We start from the raw sequence: 13564 nt of genomic DNA on the forward strand, positions 1-13564 counted from the left end.
TATTTGACGTCATGAATGGACCTTTTGATTTACAAATTTACAATACTAAGCAGGAACGACAAAATATACAGTTTATTAAAAAAATATCAAAATATTTTCAAAGAAAAATCAATTCTACGGTTTTAATATTCTTTATTTTATAAATTATTCATACCCAAAATACATAAGCATAAAAGCAAAAAAAACTCTCTTAATATATCTACTAATAATTATTTTTTTAACAGCATCCTTTATGTCACATATTCTTTTTACCACCGTTTGTTACAACGGTATGGTTCTCATTATTTTCGTTGTTCACTACGTGTTCAGATTCATTCGACTGATCTTCGTCCATCCGTTTTTTGATAAACTTCCCACTAGCGTAGCCAGCAAAGGCGCAGCCCACAGCAGCAATACTGCCCACTTTGAGACCAGCCAGCAGGCCTATGGGGCCAGCTAAAAGAGAACCTACAAAAGCCCCAGTTGCTGGGTAAGCTACAGCATTTATTCTGAAATAAATAACAGTTTTTTAGAGACACTCTAAATAACTAAATATTACTTACTTATGAGCTTTTACAACATCCATAAATCCTTGGTTTACATTTTGTTCAGTATTTGTTGTCGTTTCCTCAACCTGAAGCCCAAAAAAAACATGACATAAAAATTATAATTTTTAATAGAATTCTCAAAGTACAAACCTGTGTAACTTGATCTCCTTGTACTTGTACCATTCCATGTATATCTCTATAAATTGCGTGTAGATCTTCTGTGTCTTTTTGGATTTCTTGAACTCTGTCCAGTCTACAACAAAAATATAATATTTTCTCTACAAATTGTTACCTTTTACCTTTCTTGTTTTTGTTTCAGCTTTAGTGCATGGACACTTTCTGCAATTTGTAGATGAGATGCTCCCTCAAATGGATTTACTCGTTCATTTAATGATTCTTCTGGTGAGGAGTCATTTTTATGTATTAACTTGTTACCTGCTTTCTCTAGATCTAAAAAATTGTTCAAATTATATCGAATATTGATTGAAACATTTTAAAAAATACCTTGGTAAGTTTTTGTGAGCTTTAAGATTGAGGTTCTCAAGGGCATAGTCCTATTATCGAAGGAATCCAGGTCACTGTCTTCAACTTGCGTTCTTAAAGTGTCTAGTTCATATAAAAGATCTCTTAATTGTTTAATTACTCTTTTTTTGTCTATTATTTCCCTAGATAACTGTTCTACATTGCCTACAGAAATTAGCTAAAACATTAAACTTTCATAATCACGACGTATTGTTTAAAAAACAAACTGGATACCTTGTTAATATAATTCTTGTGCTGTTCCAATATTTTTTGGTGATGAGGAATTACCTCTTCTGAAAATTTACTTAGCGGAATTTCTAGGTTTCGTAACGGCTGTTTTATTACGCTGGGACTCGATATAGTTGCCATTTTGTACTGTTTCATGAAATTAACTTAATTTTTCGATTAAATGTGATGATAATTCCGTGATTTTATGCGTTGTTTGTAAACAAAGACTGGAATTTTGTCAAATGAAAATACGAATGTCAAATTGAACTTTGTCCTTGAACAAAAAATTGACTGACAGATGCGACCATAGAAGAAATATGCGGCGACAAATTTTGACGTTTATCATTAGCGCCCTCTTCCGCAAAGATACGTAATAAATGTATTATTGAGATTTGCTGTCATGGTTGACATTTTTCATTGAAGATAAGTCGTACGTTTTTTAATGATTTTTATTATCAAATATTTATTTTCATTTGGGAAAATGTGATGGCATTCAAGTTGACCGAACCGTTCGTCAATTTCGCCGCATTCCACGGTAATTTAACAATCTAAAATGTGCGAAATTCGAGTAGTAAAAGTTGGTTTGTGTGACATCCTGTGAAATGTTTGTTTCCTAGTTTAAAAACATGATTTTTTTCCGCATGTGAATCGTGGGAATTGAGAAAAACTAGATATTTTCAGAGGGTTTTAAGGAAATATCACGATGTCACCGCTACACCGTACCATCTACCTTGTTATTTTCGCAATTTTGTGTCTGCATATTAGTGGTAAGTTTTTTGGACAACACACAATTTTTCTCAATTATGTTATTAGACTAATTAGAACTGAGTGTATTAGATTTATGCATAAAAACGTCGTTTATATCAATTATTCTCTTTTTATACCCCAATTATCTTTGTTAAATTGATCTATATTATGTTATTAATATTTTTAGACGTCTGGTCTATAATATGCAAATGTGATTTGTGCAAAAGTGAAAATTATACTTGTACAACAAATGGATATTGTTTTACTTCAGTTCAGAGGAAAAAAGGAAGCGACGAGCTAATTTATAACTATCGGTAAGTTTTGTTGGACTAGATCTAACCTACCTACATTTTATTCGACTACTCAAGTACATAATTTAATAATAAATTTATTTATTTCTTCAACTAAGTGTACACAGGATGTAATTTTAGATATCCTAACTGTTTTATTGTTAGAGATTAGTGTTAAAGTAAGTGTAGAGCAAAAACGAAATCGTCCAAATCATTTTGAATGCATTTTTTTCTATCTTTCATACTTATATTATCTAGATTATTGAAATATGTTTTAATCTGTATATCAATTACCTCACAAGTTGTTTTCGAAAAAAAAGCGTTCTTGTCAACAAAGTACTCAAAATTATTTTTGTTATTACACGCGTTATCAGTTAATATGTAACTATTATTACTCTCTAGCTTTACAGGGGTGGCTTAGGCCGATTATCTTATCGTTCCTTCTATTTAATTGGTATGCCAGTAACCCATATATCCCTTCAAAATTCCTTTGAAATTATTCTATCCCACTTTAAATTATTTAGTTTTATACAGTCGTGTATACAGGGTGCTTCAAATTGTAATGGGGAAACTTTGACAACTCATTCCGCAGATAAAAATAAGTAAAAAAGTTCGTATAAATTCATGTTCTAAAATGCTTCATTTCGGAGATATAGGGTGTAGAAGTTTTATTTTTATTTAGGTTTTTTTCAAATAATTTCTGAAATAACGTTGATGTTTGGACGAAAATTGGTATCTCAGTATTTTTTTGAACGAGAAATCCGATTTCGATGTCAATATGACTCTTATTTGTAGGGGGCGCCACCTACATATGTTTTAACTGTTTTGAAGAGCAATAACTTTTTGTCCGTACTTGTATAACATTACTGTGGGAGAAAATATACATTTTCACCATTTTTTACCTCAAAAATGTCTCTTGTTAAAAATCGCTACTACGTTCTCGAAATATTTGAAATTTTTGTCAGTGATGACATGTATTGGTTATTTCAACTCCAAATATCTCGAGAACGGTCGCTAGTAGCGATTTTTACCAAGAGACCTTTTTTACATAAAAAAAACCCAGCGGAAATGTATATTTTTTTCGCTCAGTAGTGTAATACAGGTACAGATGAAAAGATATGTCTCTTCAAACCAGTTAAAAATATGTAGGTGGCGCATCTACAAGTAGGAGTCATATTGACATCAAAATCAAATTGCTCATTTCAAAAAACTCCCAGACACCAATTTTCATCCAAATATTGACGTTAATTCAGAAATTATTTGGAAAAAATCGAAATAAAAATGAAACTTTTACACCCTGTATCTCCGAAACGAAGTATTTTAGGACATTTATTTATACGGACTTTTTTACTTATTTTTATCTGCAGAATATGTTGTCGAAGTGTCCCGAATACAGTTCGAACCACCCTGCATAATATCGCGATTGTTCATGTAGGTGTGATAATTTTGGAAATATAAACTTTTCAAAAATAATAAAAGACAAAGAGATAGTATTTTCTTTAAATTGTATATTTTCCATATAAGTTGATTTTAATTCGGTGTCATTTTGTGTAAAATTATACGGTGAATGTCAAATTGACGCTGTTTTTTTTTCAATCTTCAGGGTTGTTCGCCACATACGACACGGAGTATTGTAGCTAAACGATTATATTTTTACAAATTTCAAGGTTTGGGTTCGATGAAGGACTATTAGAGGTACAATTTAAAAATAATTTACAAGATACAGAGTGTCCCAAATAAGTAAAAACTATCAAAGTTGTATTTTTTTAAATGGAACACCCTGTATATTATTACATTTTTAGTTTCTACGATTAAAATAAAGGTAAATTTGATTAAGGTTTATTACACTTAAACCTTACCGTTTTTGAAATATTTTCAATTTTGTGAAATTGCAGTAAAAATTTTAAGGCTTCATTTCTCCAAGGGTATCAAAGTTTTTTAATACTAAATATTTACTGAAGTTTATTTATTGATCAGTTATTGTGTTGCAATAATAAAAATAATACTACCTTATACAGAGTGTCTAAAAATTTATTTTAAATAATTTATAGCTTTAAACGCCAATAACTTGTTTAATTTAAATGGAACGCCCTGTATATTTTAGGAGAATCAGATGCACAATTTAATTGTCTATCAAATTGTATTACACCATTTTACCTATCCCTTCAAGTTTTCGTAGAAAATGCATTTTCTTATAATTTAGACCTCATTCATCAATATACCCATGGAATATTGACATTTTATTATTGACACCCATGGAATATTGACATCATATATTGACATTCTAGTAATATTATCGTTTTGCTAAAAACAATAATGTTGTATGCAAAAAAGAAAACTATTTAAATCTTTATAAAAGAGTATACCATTAATTAAATATAGCACCATTATTTCCGCCCTATACTAATTAATTACATACTTAATTGTATTCGTTAATAAATTATTCTAAATAAATGTGGATTTGAGTCAGAAATCAATATAATAATAAGTTATCAAAATTTAAGTCTCTGTTGTTATAAATAAGCATTTATTAAAAATGAAATATCATTTTTAAGGTGTTACTTTTTATCACACTGTCTAATACCCATACAAAATTCAGTTTTTTAGTATTTGGAACAATTATTATTAATCAATGCAGTCAGTTAATGTAGTTTGAATACTGGAATCATATTAATTGGTCCTTTTTAACAAATATTTAAACAGTTTTTTTTTATTTTTTAATGAAATAAACGAATTATATCCACAATATTAGTATCTGTACTCTTTAAAAATTTGGTACATCTTTAAAAATAATCTAAAATGTCAATATTCCATGGGTATATTGATAAATAAATTCTAAATTACAAGAAAATGCATTTTCTACGGAAACTTAAAGAGATAGGTAAAAAATGGTATAATATAATTTGATAGACAATTAAATTGTGCATCTGATTCTCGTAAAATATACAGGGTGTTCCATTTAAATTAAACCAGTTATTGCCGTTTGAAGCTAATAATTATTTAAAATAAAATTTTAGACACTCTGTATAAGGTAGTATTATTTTTATTATTGCAACACAATAACTGATCAATAAATAAACTTCGGTAAATATTTAGTATTAAAAACTTTGGTACCTTTGGAGGAATGAAGCCTTAAAATTTTTACTGCAATTTCACAAAATTGAAAATATTTCAAAAACGGTAATGTTTAAGCATAATAAACCTTAATCAAATTTACCTTTATTTTAATCGTAGAAACTAAAAATGCAATAATATACAGGGTGTTCCATTTAAAAAAATACAACTTTGATATTTTTTACTTATTTGGGACACTGTATCTTGTAAAATTATTTTTAAATTGTACCTCTAATAGTCCTTCATCGAACCCAAGACTTAAAATTTGTAAAAATCTCATCGTTTAGCTACAATACTCCGTGTCGTATGTGGTGAACAACCCTGTATAATAGTATTTGATAATTCTGTGAAGAATTTTACACCATATTTTAATTTAGTCAGTCAGTGGCTTGTATTATGTTCTGTTACCAATGGAAACTTAAAAAAATATTATGGAAAATTTGTACCACAAGTCACTGACATTGGTGTTAATTTGCCCTAAAGAAAATTAAGTAATTCAGTTTGAAAAAGATTGGTCTTTTTTTGTTGACCATAGAAAAAATTAAATTTGATGAAATAGTTGAAGGAAAATAGGATAATTCTTAAATTGATTTGAATTTATTTTTACTTTAAAGCTCCGCCTACACCTAGAGTTTTGCCTGTCAGTTAAAACGGAAGACCGTTTATAGAACTGACGACAGTTCTCTAAATCATCTTCCGTCTTAGTCCCCTTTACAACGTTATATCTGTCTGTTAAAAGGGTCAGGTTTTTTCTTCTACATACAAATTTTACTTGATACGTTTTGACTGAACAAGTAAAACGTTATGTGTAGACGGAGCTTAATAGCATTATTATTAAGTCACTGTCGCCCTATATATCTTCAAGTTCAAGTTCGTTGTCTATTAGTCAATTTGCACGTTCTTCACACGTGACAAATTGCAAATTTGAATTTAAAATATCTATACCGTCTCGTTCGAAGCTATTTTTTATTATTAAAAGGCGGTTTTTAATACGCATCTATCGTGTATGTAAATAGATTTTGTATTTCCATTACTAGGCATCAACAATACGGAATCTAAATTTATAGTGGAGTGATTTAAGCCCTTATGAGATACAAACAGAGGGGGCATTTTTTAATTCTGTATTTAAAAGAAAAAAAATAGTATACCTACAGCGTGTTCTGTTTAAGTAATCGATTTATAGAAAATAATATCTCTTATCTTTCATAGTCGAATATCAGATTAAAGAATTATTCTGAATTACGCCAAAATTTTTATGAACCATTCAATTCTGAAGAAGGTCTATAAAATTGTAAGCTTTATGAACTACAGATACTTCAAATTTTGTTACTGTTGACTATATAGGGTGTTCCGAATTTGAGACTGACCATTTGGATCTTGGAAACCATAAGAGATACGAAGTAGTCGAATTGAGGCATAATTTTACGACCCATTAAACAAATTAAAAAATTGGAATACTTTGGAAATTCATTTTTCAAATTTTTTTTTTGTGGGCTTTATTTGATGATTATTTGAGATGTTTTAAAATAAATGGCAGCTTCATCATAAACTTTAAAAGAAGAAAATAAAAATCCAGGTCTATTTTTAAAAAAATCGTAGCTCTTATAGTTTCCCAGGTCCTAGTTGTTGCTTTTGAATTTGGGGCACTCTGTGAACGCGGATTGACACCTGTCAGTCTCACTGAAGCAGTCTGGCTGATTCACTGTTACTGAACGAATAATGAATATGAGTACATGTTTTCAGTGAAACAGTATATTCATACTTTCATTGAAATTATTCATTTTTGCTGAACAATGAATACAAACTCAAGTGTGTGAACACGTTTTTTTTTTCGTTCAGTTTGGCAAGTGTTAAGGAAATATTGACAGGATTGGCTTTCAAAACTAATTCTTTCAATATATTTTCACTGTCACTCTTTTTGCTTAATAGACACTGCTTGATCCATTATACCGGGTGCGTCTCAAAAGTGGTTCACCCCCATAACTTTTTTTATTTTTTTCGGATAAAAAAAACGAGATTTGGTATGTTAGTATATGACATAAATTAGGATTGGTTGACGTATTTAATTGTTTTTCACCCTCGGTATTTTTTTACTTTCATCGATAGAAAATGATATTCTCAATAGAATGACATATCATATGTCAACTTTTGACATTTCGGTACATGGTTTATTTGGAATTGTAACATACGGTTCATAACGACAATTTGACTCGAAATACCAAGTGTGTGGTATCAAATTATTCGTAAAGAAATGCTTTTTCCAAATATGTTAATGAGCCACCCTTGTTCCTTCGGAAAAAATTGAGATATGATTAAAAATACGATTTAGGAATTTTTTTAACCGGCCTGGACAAGACACAAAAAACACTAGACGTTCAAGTCGATTTTTCCAAGGCTCCTTGATTAAAAATTAGTGTTTTTAACGCAGTCATGGCACTCTAGATTGAATTTAAAATACGATTTTTTAAGCGAAATTGTTAAAAGTTGTCATATATGTCATTTTATTCAGAGATGTCTATTGAATAAAGTAAAAATATACTGAGGATGCCATTTAAAAATCAAAAGTTGTAGTCATTTCCGGTGAAACAGGAAGTGACCTAAAAAACAATTGAATATGTCAGTCAATCCTAATTTATGTCGTATACTAAATCTCGTTTTTTTTATCTGAAAAAATAAAAAAGTTATAGGGTGTGCCACTTTTAAAACGCCCCCCCCCTCCGTTCCTTCCGTCTGTCAGCAATACTGACCCAGTGAGACTGACAAGTACGACCCGTCTTATAACTGATCTTGATTTGTTTTTGAGTTTTCTTTTTTTTGTACTGTATAAAATACAGTGGTTGTGTGAGATGTTAAACAGGTAATTTACTTATAATATTCAGTTGCCTGGGTAAGGCGAACTTTTTTCCGCCCGAATACCCGAAAGTCTGTGACTCAAAAGACGTTTTCTGCTGTTCGGATATGGACTATTGCAACGCGGAACACTTGTTCCGTACTAATCTCACCGGTTCCGCTGCTCAGGGTAAAGGTAAAAGAGAGATGATGCGTTGTGTGCCTAGTGTTCCCCCTCGGTACCCTATACTTTTAATCTCACCCCCGTATCTACGTTATTTTGTTACGTTTTTATATTAATAACAAGTCTTGTTTTTTTTCTTTTTTGACTAATAATTGAACTAACCAATAATAATAATAGTCTTGTCCGAAAATAGTTATACACATATTTCACTACAACGATGGTATTTTTTTTTAGTATGTACAGGGTGGGTCAAATTCGACGCTTTTAAATGGAAACACCCTTTTCTATAGGAGATAGACGAAACCTAATATCGGTGTCTGGAGCTCAATTTTGGTCAAAAACATGATGGTGAAAACTGCATATCGATGTCTGTTACCGTTTCGGAGTTACGGGGTGTTTTTCAAAAATATGCATTTTTAACAAATCGCTGTAACTTTTTTGCTATGGAAAATTTTGTATTTTTATGAAAACATTTTCAAAGCACCTTTTTACGTAGAATTTAACGGTTTAAGTATATTTTTTTTTTAAAATGAATAATTTACAAATTATCAACAGAAAATTTGATTTTTTATATGGGACACCCTGTATATTTTTAATTTATTGAAAAGAATTTAAAATTACCTTTCCAAAAATATAACACACTTGATATTTTGCTCGATTCCTCTTCGAGATATAGAGTATATAAAAATTCGCCCCCTATAAATAAGTTGGCTTTGAACGGAACCGGCTGTAATGCAAAAAAATCTAGCTGTGAGCATCGATTAAAACGAAAATAATATTTGCTATGAGAGATGCAGAATTTTATAACAATTTAAAATATATTTAACCAACATGAACACATTTAAACTATATCTAATAGCAATAAAAATAAATAGCAAACCAAGGCATGAGATTTTGCTACAGGTGTTCGACGTATCGACCGTCTTCTGTTATGGATAGACGGGGCAGTTTTTAAACATTTCTCGCGGAATTCATTAACTCAGTGGGGGGTGAAAGATACCCTCTCATAACTGCTAAGTATTTTAATTCTTGTCTAAATTATACCGAAGAATAAGGAACCTTTATTCTTCCGCAAATATATCCATAGGATTAGATCCATGGGCACTAAGTCAGGCGGCCTCGATGGCCAACGGCTGGGATCTTGGTTAGCTATCCAATTATTCTTGATAACTTCAGCGTTCAGAGGCGGTGCGTCGTCTTGCTGGAAAAATATGTTTTTGAGTTCCATTAAGGGCATATCATCAATAAGGGGTCCAAAGCCTACTAGTTAAAAGTGTCGAACTTTTAAAAATCCTGTATTTCGAAGGGGATTATAACAAAATATCAAGTGTGCTATATTTTTGGAAAGGTAATTTTAAATTCTTTTCAGTTAATTAAAAATATAGAGGATATCCCAAATAAAAAATAAATTTTCCTGTTGATAACTCTTAAATTATTAATTTTTAAAAAAAATTATGCTTAAACCATTAAATTCTACGTAAAAAGGTGCTTTGGAAATGTCTTCATAGAAATACAAAATTTTCCATAGCAAAAAAGTTACAGAGATTTGTTACAAATGCACATTTTTGAAAAACGCCCCGTAACTCCGAAACGGTAACAGGTATTGATGTGCGGTTTTCACCATCATGTTTTTGATGAAAATTGAGCTCCAGACACCGATATTAGTTTTCGTCTATCTTCTATAGAAAAGGGTGTTTCCATTTAAAAGCGTGGAATTTGACCCACCCTGTACAGGTTGCCCAAAATTCGAGCCTAATCGTTAGTTTGTGCAGTTCATACATTTTTCTTGAGTAAATTTTTAATTGAGGGTTACGACGGTTTTAGATAGTTTGGTTAGGCGCGAATGGCGATAGTTCTGTAACAACCATAATGGGGTCCTTTCTATTAGGGTAGAGAGTATTACTGGTGGTACTTCTTTTATTCTTCTAGATACAGTAATTTCAATAAATGAAAATTAAAGCTAGGACTTTTTTTATGTAAAAAAATCTGTGTCCCCTCTATTTTCCGAGATCCCAGTGATGAGGCTCGAATTTGGGACACCCTGTACAATGCGTTTTAACTGTCAATTTACAATTTAATTATAATTTTTCCCTAATAATTATATTGCAAATATTGTTGTTTATGTGTAATCAATAAATTGAAGTGATACTTGAAGAATTACGATATTACTGATTTTTTCTGCGATGACTTTTAGTTTTGTTTTTATATTTTTTTTTCAAAACTAATATACCCCACTAATACCTTAGATAAATCTATAATAAGGAGCTACTTACATAGGGATGTGTCGGAAATGTTTCGATATTTTTAAATAAATTTATCGGGATAATTATATTTTGTGACATTAATATAAATTAAAAAAGAAAAATCGATATTTTTGACAATATAATGAAAATCGATACGTTTCAAAAATATCGATGTGTACCGTATATCGATATTTTTTCATAAAGGCACATCCCTACTACTAATAATCGCCTCAAATGGGAACATACCGTACCGGTCAAAAATCGTTTCTTTGATAGTGCTGGAAAAGCAAAAATCGAACATTTTTAATATACAGGAAGATCAATAAAAGTTGGTACACGTCAACGTTATCAAAATATTTTAAAAAATCTAAAAGGATTATTTTTTAAGGCAATATAGGCATTATGATCTTGGCTTTAGAAAATAATATCTTCTCTATAAATAAATAATATCAGAGAGACTATAAAATGCTTCAATAGACCGCAAAATTACATTCGCAACCAAATCACAACTCCTAAAAATTCAAACTCGCAGGTAGAAGGTTAAATCACGGTTGTTAAATCACGGTCGCAGTTTACAAAATCACAGTCGCAGCAAAATCGCAGCTTCGGTAATATTGGTTGCCTAGAAATCGCAGTCGCAGTTTCCTATGAAAGCCAATCGCTGATTGCGATTGCGATTTCAAAATCGCTCATATCTAGATTTAATTTCGGATTTGTCAAAAAAAAAAACTCAAATAAAATCGAATGAATTGAAAATGAAAATGACAGATGATAAATATTAGATTTGCAAAGAAAAATCTCCTGACAACCGGCAACATTTGTCATGACTACCAACATAAAGCCCTTTTTATCGGCTAATTCGTTTACTTGATGGGACAGCTTGCTGTCTTTTTTTAACCAGGATGTAAAGGATTATAAGAACAAGAAAAAAGTGCGCTATTAAGTTTGAAACCAATTTTTATTTATTAGAAATTTAATGTGGTAATAGTTTTTCTATGTCTTTGATGATGTGCATGCCAAATTTTATTGATTTCTCTATAACATTAAATAACAAGACATTGTTTAAGAACGTGAGTCGATTTTGTTTATAACATTTAGTTGTGTAATTTTACCGAAAATGCATTTTATTTTGTCTACTATAAATATTGGTGCAGATGTTATGTAATTTTATGCGAAAAAAAAATCTATTTAATTATTATGCTAAAAATTATATTATTTTTAACATATATTTATGTTATACAGGGTGTTATACAGGAAACATTTAAGCGGGTGATTCCTCAATCAAAATAAAAAAAAATGAAAAAAAGTTACTCTAAACATGGGCGGGGAAATGCATAATTTTAAAGGATGTTTAAATTTATTTTTTTTTATAATTTGTTATGGGTAGCACTGAACTGTACTCAAGTTACAAATTGATTTTTTTTGTTTTTCCGGAAAAATCCAGAGAGCTGCAATGAATTGATTTTTTTTTTCGAAAACAGTTCTAGATAGGCATATGATTCGGGAGAAAAAAAAGTTTTTAGTTGCCTAAGTAAAATATATAAAAATTACAAGAAAAGTCAGTGGCGTACCAATTATTTTCGATAAGGTGTCCCTGAATTATTAATTTTCATTTAATTATACTTAATTAGACCATTATTACTAGAATAACATTAACAAATTTCAAGAAGGTCGACTACAGGGTGTTTAAGATAATTACAAAAAACATTTAAAAGTCATATCATCCTGTATCTTTAAAACTATGCATTTCCGGGCCCTTATTTATAGAAACATTTTTCCCAAATTTTTTGATATAAGGAATCAACTCCTGAAATTTGACCGTGCATTTTTAAACGCCCTGTATATTTTTTCTGTGTTTACTCACAGAAAATTATATTGTTGAATAACAGGTTACGAAACAGAGGTTTATTATTGTTTGGCGTTATCGATATGATTTCACTTTATTGTTTGTTATATTCTTGTTTTATCTGTAATTATTTTTGTTAAAAGGTCATGTCAGATTTGTTTAATCTAGGGTATCTAATTTAAGGATTTCTTTTTAAATCCTAGCAGGGCTGTTATGTATTAAACATTTTGTTTAAAACACCATTACTTGTTATAAACTTGTTTAAAACTCGGTTTTAAACCTGTTTGGTGTGTAGGTGTTTTTTTTTCAATAAAAAAATTAAAAAACTCTTTCTTTCAAAGTAATCACTTCAACATAACCTCTAGGAAATAAAATTCGGTCAACTCGTTATAATTGAAGAAAGTACCTAACTCTGGTACAACTTGGAGGAGTACCATTAAGGTCACTAAGAGTTTTGCAGCCTTATCGTTACCCAACCTACTTATTAATTTTGAATGCCATCTAGACTATACAGGGTGTATTAAATAGGTGCAAATATTTTTAGGGCTGGTATACTTCGACCCCATGAATTTTTTCACAAAAAAAAAGATGTTGAAAATCGTGCGTTTTCTTTTAAACCTTCCTGTATATTTTAGAAAACTTTTTACAGCCGCCTGTTCACCCCAAATTTTCCCACTATATAATTTCTTAATCTCTGATATTACCACGGTTGCGGCACTATAAGGGATTCAAATACTATAAGGGATACAAATAAATAATTTTGGACTTATTTGAAAAAGGGTAAAGAGAAAATATATGTTTTTTTTTTATCAAGATCTACCAGACCAGAAAATATTTGTATTTATTTAAAGACTCACCCTGTATAGTTGAAAACGGAGCTTAAATCAAGTGTTTTAAACAAGTTTTAAACATAACCCTGACTTTGGAGTTAAAATCGTGTTAAATACAGTAGAAACTGTTTTAAACCATAAAAAAACACGTGTTTTGTTTAAGTTTTTTAACCCTCAATCCTAATATACAGGGTGGTCCGAATT

General features: G+C 30.3%; 2 protein-coding genes across 3 annotated transcripts in view; one reads left to right on the top strand and one right to left on the bottom strand.

Moving 5' to 3' along the window:
• Positions 1-115: 115 nt before the first annotated feature.
• LOC115890102 (syntaxin-17) lies at positions 116-1547 on the bottom strand. The gene is made up of 6 exons (XM_030910245.1): positions 1284-1547; positions 1032-1227; positions 827-977; positions 678-780; positions 543-613; positions 116-488 (listed from the first exon to the last, which is right to left on the bottom strand). Exons 1-6 carry the CDS (start codon positions 1431-1433, stop codon positions 236-238), a joined length of 924 nt encoding a protein of 307 aa, XP_030766105.1. The 5' UTR covers positions 1434-1547; the 3' UTR covers positions 116-235.
• Positions 1548-1673: 126 nt separating this feature from the next.
• The window catches only part of LOC115890101 (TGF-beta receptor type-1), a 33118-nt gene continuing 21227 nt past the window's right edge, over positions 1674-13564 (top strand). For both annotated transcript variants that reach the window (XM_030910242.1, XM_030910243.1), the window contains exons 1-2: positions 1674-2044; positions 2212-2338. In XM_030910242.1, coding sequence (XP_030766102.1) covers positions 1981-2044; positions 2212-2338 — 191 coding nt within the window. In that variant the 5' untranslated portion in view covers positions 1674-1980. The remainder of the gene's footprint in view (positions 2045-2211; positions 2339-13564) is intronic.

This window comes from Sitophilus oryzae, unplaced genomic scaffold, assembly GCF_002938485.1.
Source record: "Sitophilus oryzae breed Bouriz unplaced genomic scaffold, Soryzae_2.0 scaffold_85_pilon_pilon, whole genome shotgun sequence".
Lineage (NCBI taxonomy): Eukaryota > Metazoa > Arthropoda > Insecta > Coleoptera > Curculionidae > Sitophilus > Sitophilus oryzae.

Coding starts and splice junctions, on each gene's coding strand:
- LOC115890102 (XM_030910245.1), bottom strand. CDS start 1,433: ATGAAACAGTACAAAATGGCAACTATATCGAGTCCCAGCGTAATAAAA. Junction 978..1,031: donor GCTCACAAAAACTTACCAAG/GTATTTTTTAAA, acceptor ACAATTTTTTAG/ATCTAGAGAAAGCAGGTAAC. Junction 614..677: donor AAGGAGATCAAGTTACACAG/GTTTGTACTTTG, acceptor TTTGGGCTTCAG/GTTGAGGAAACGACAACAAA.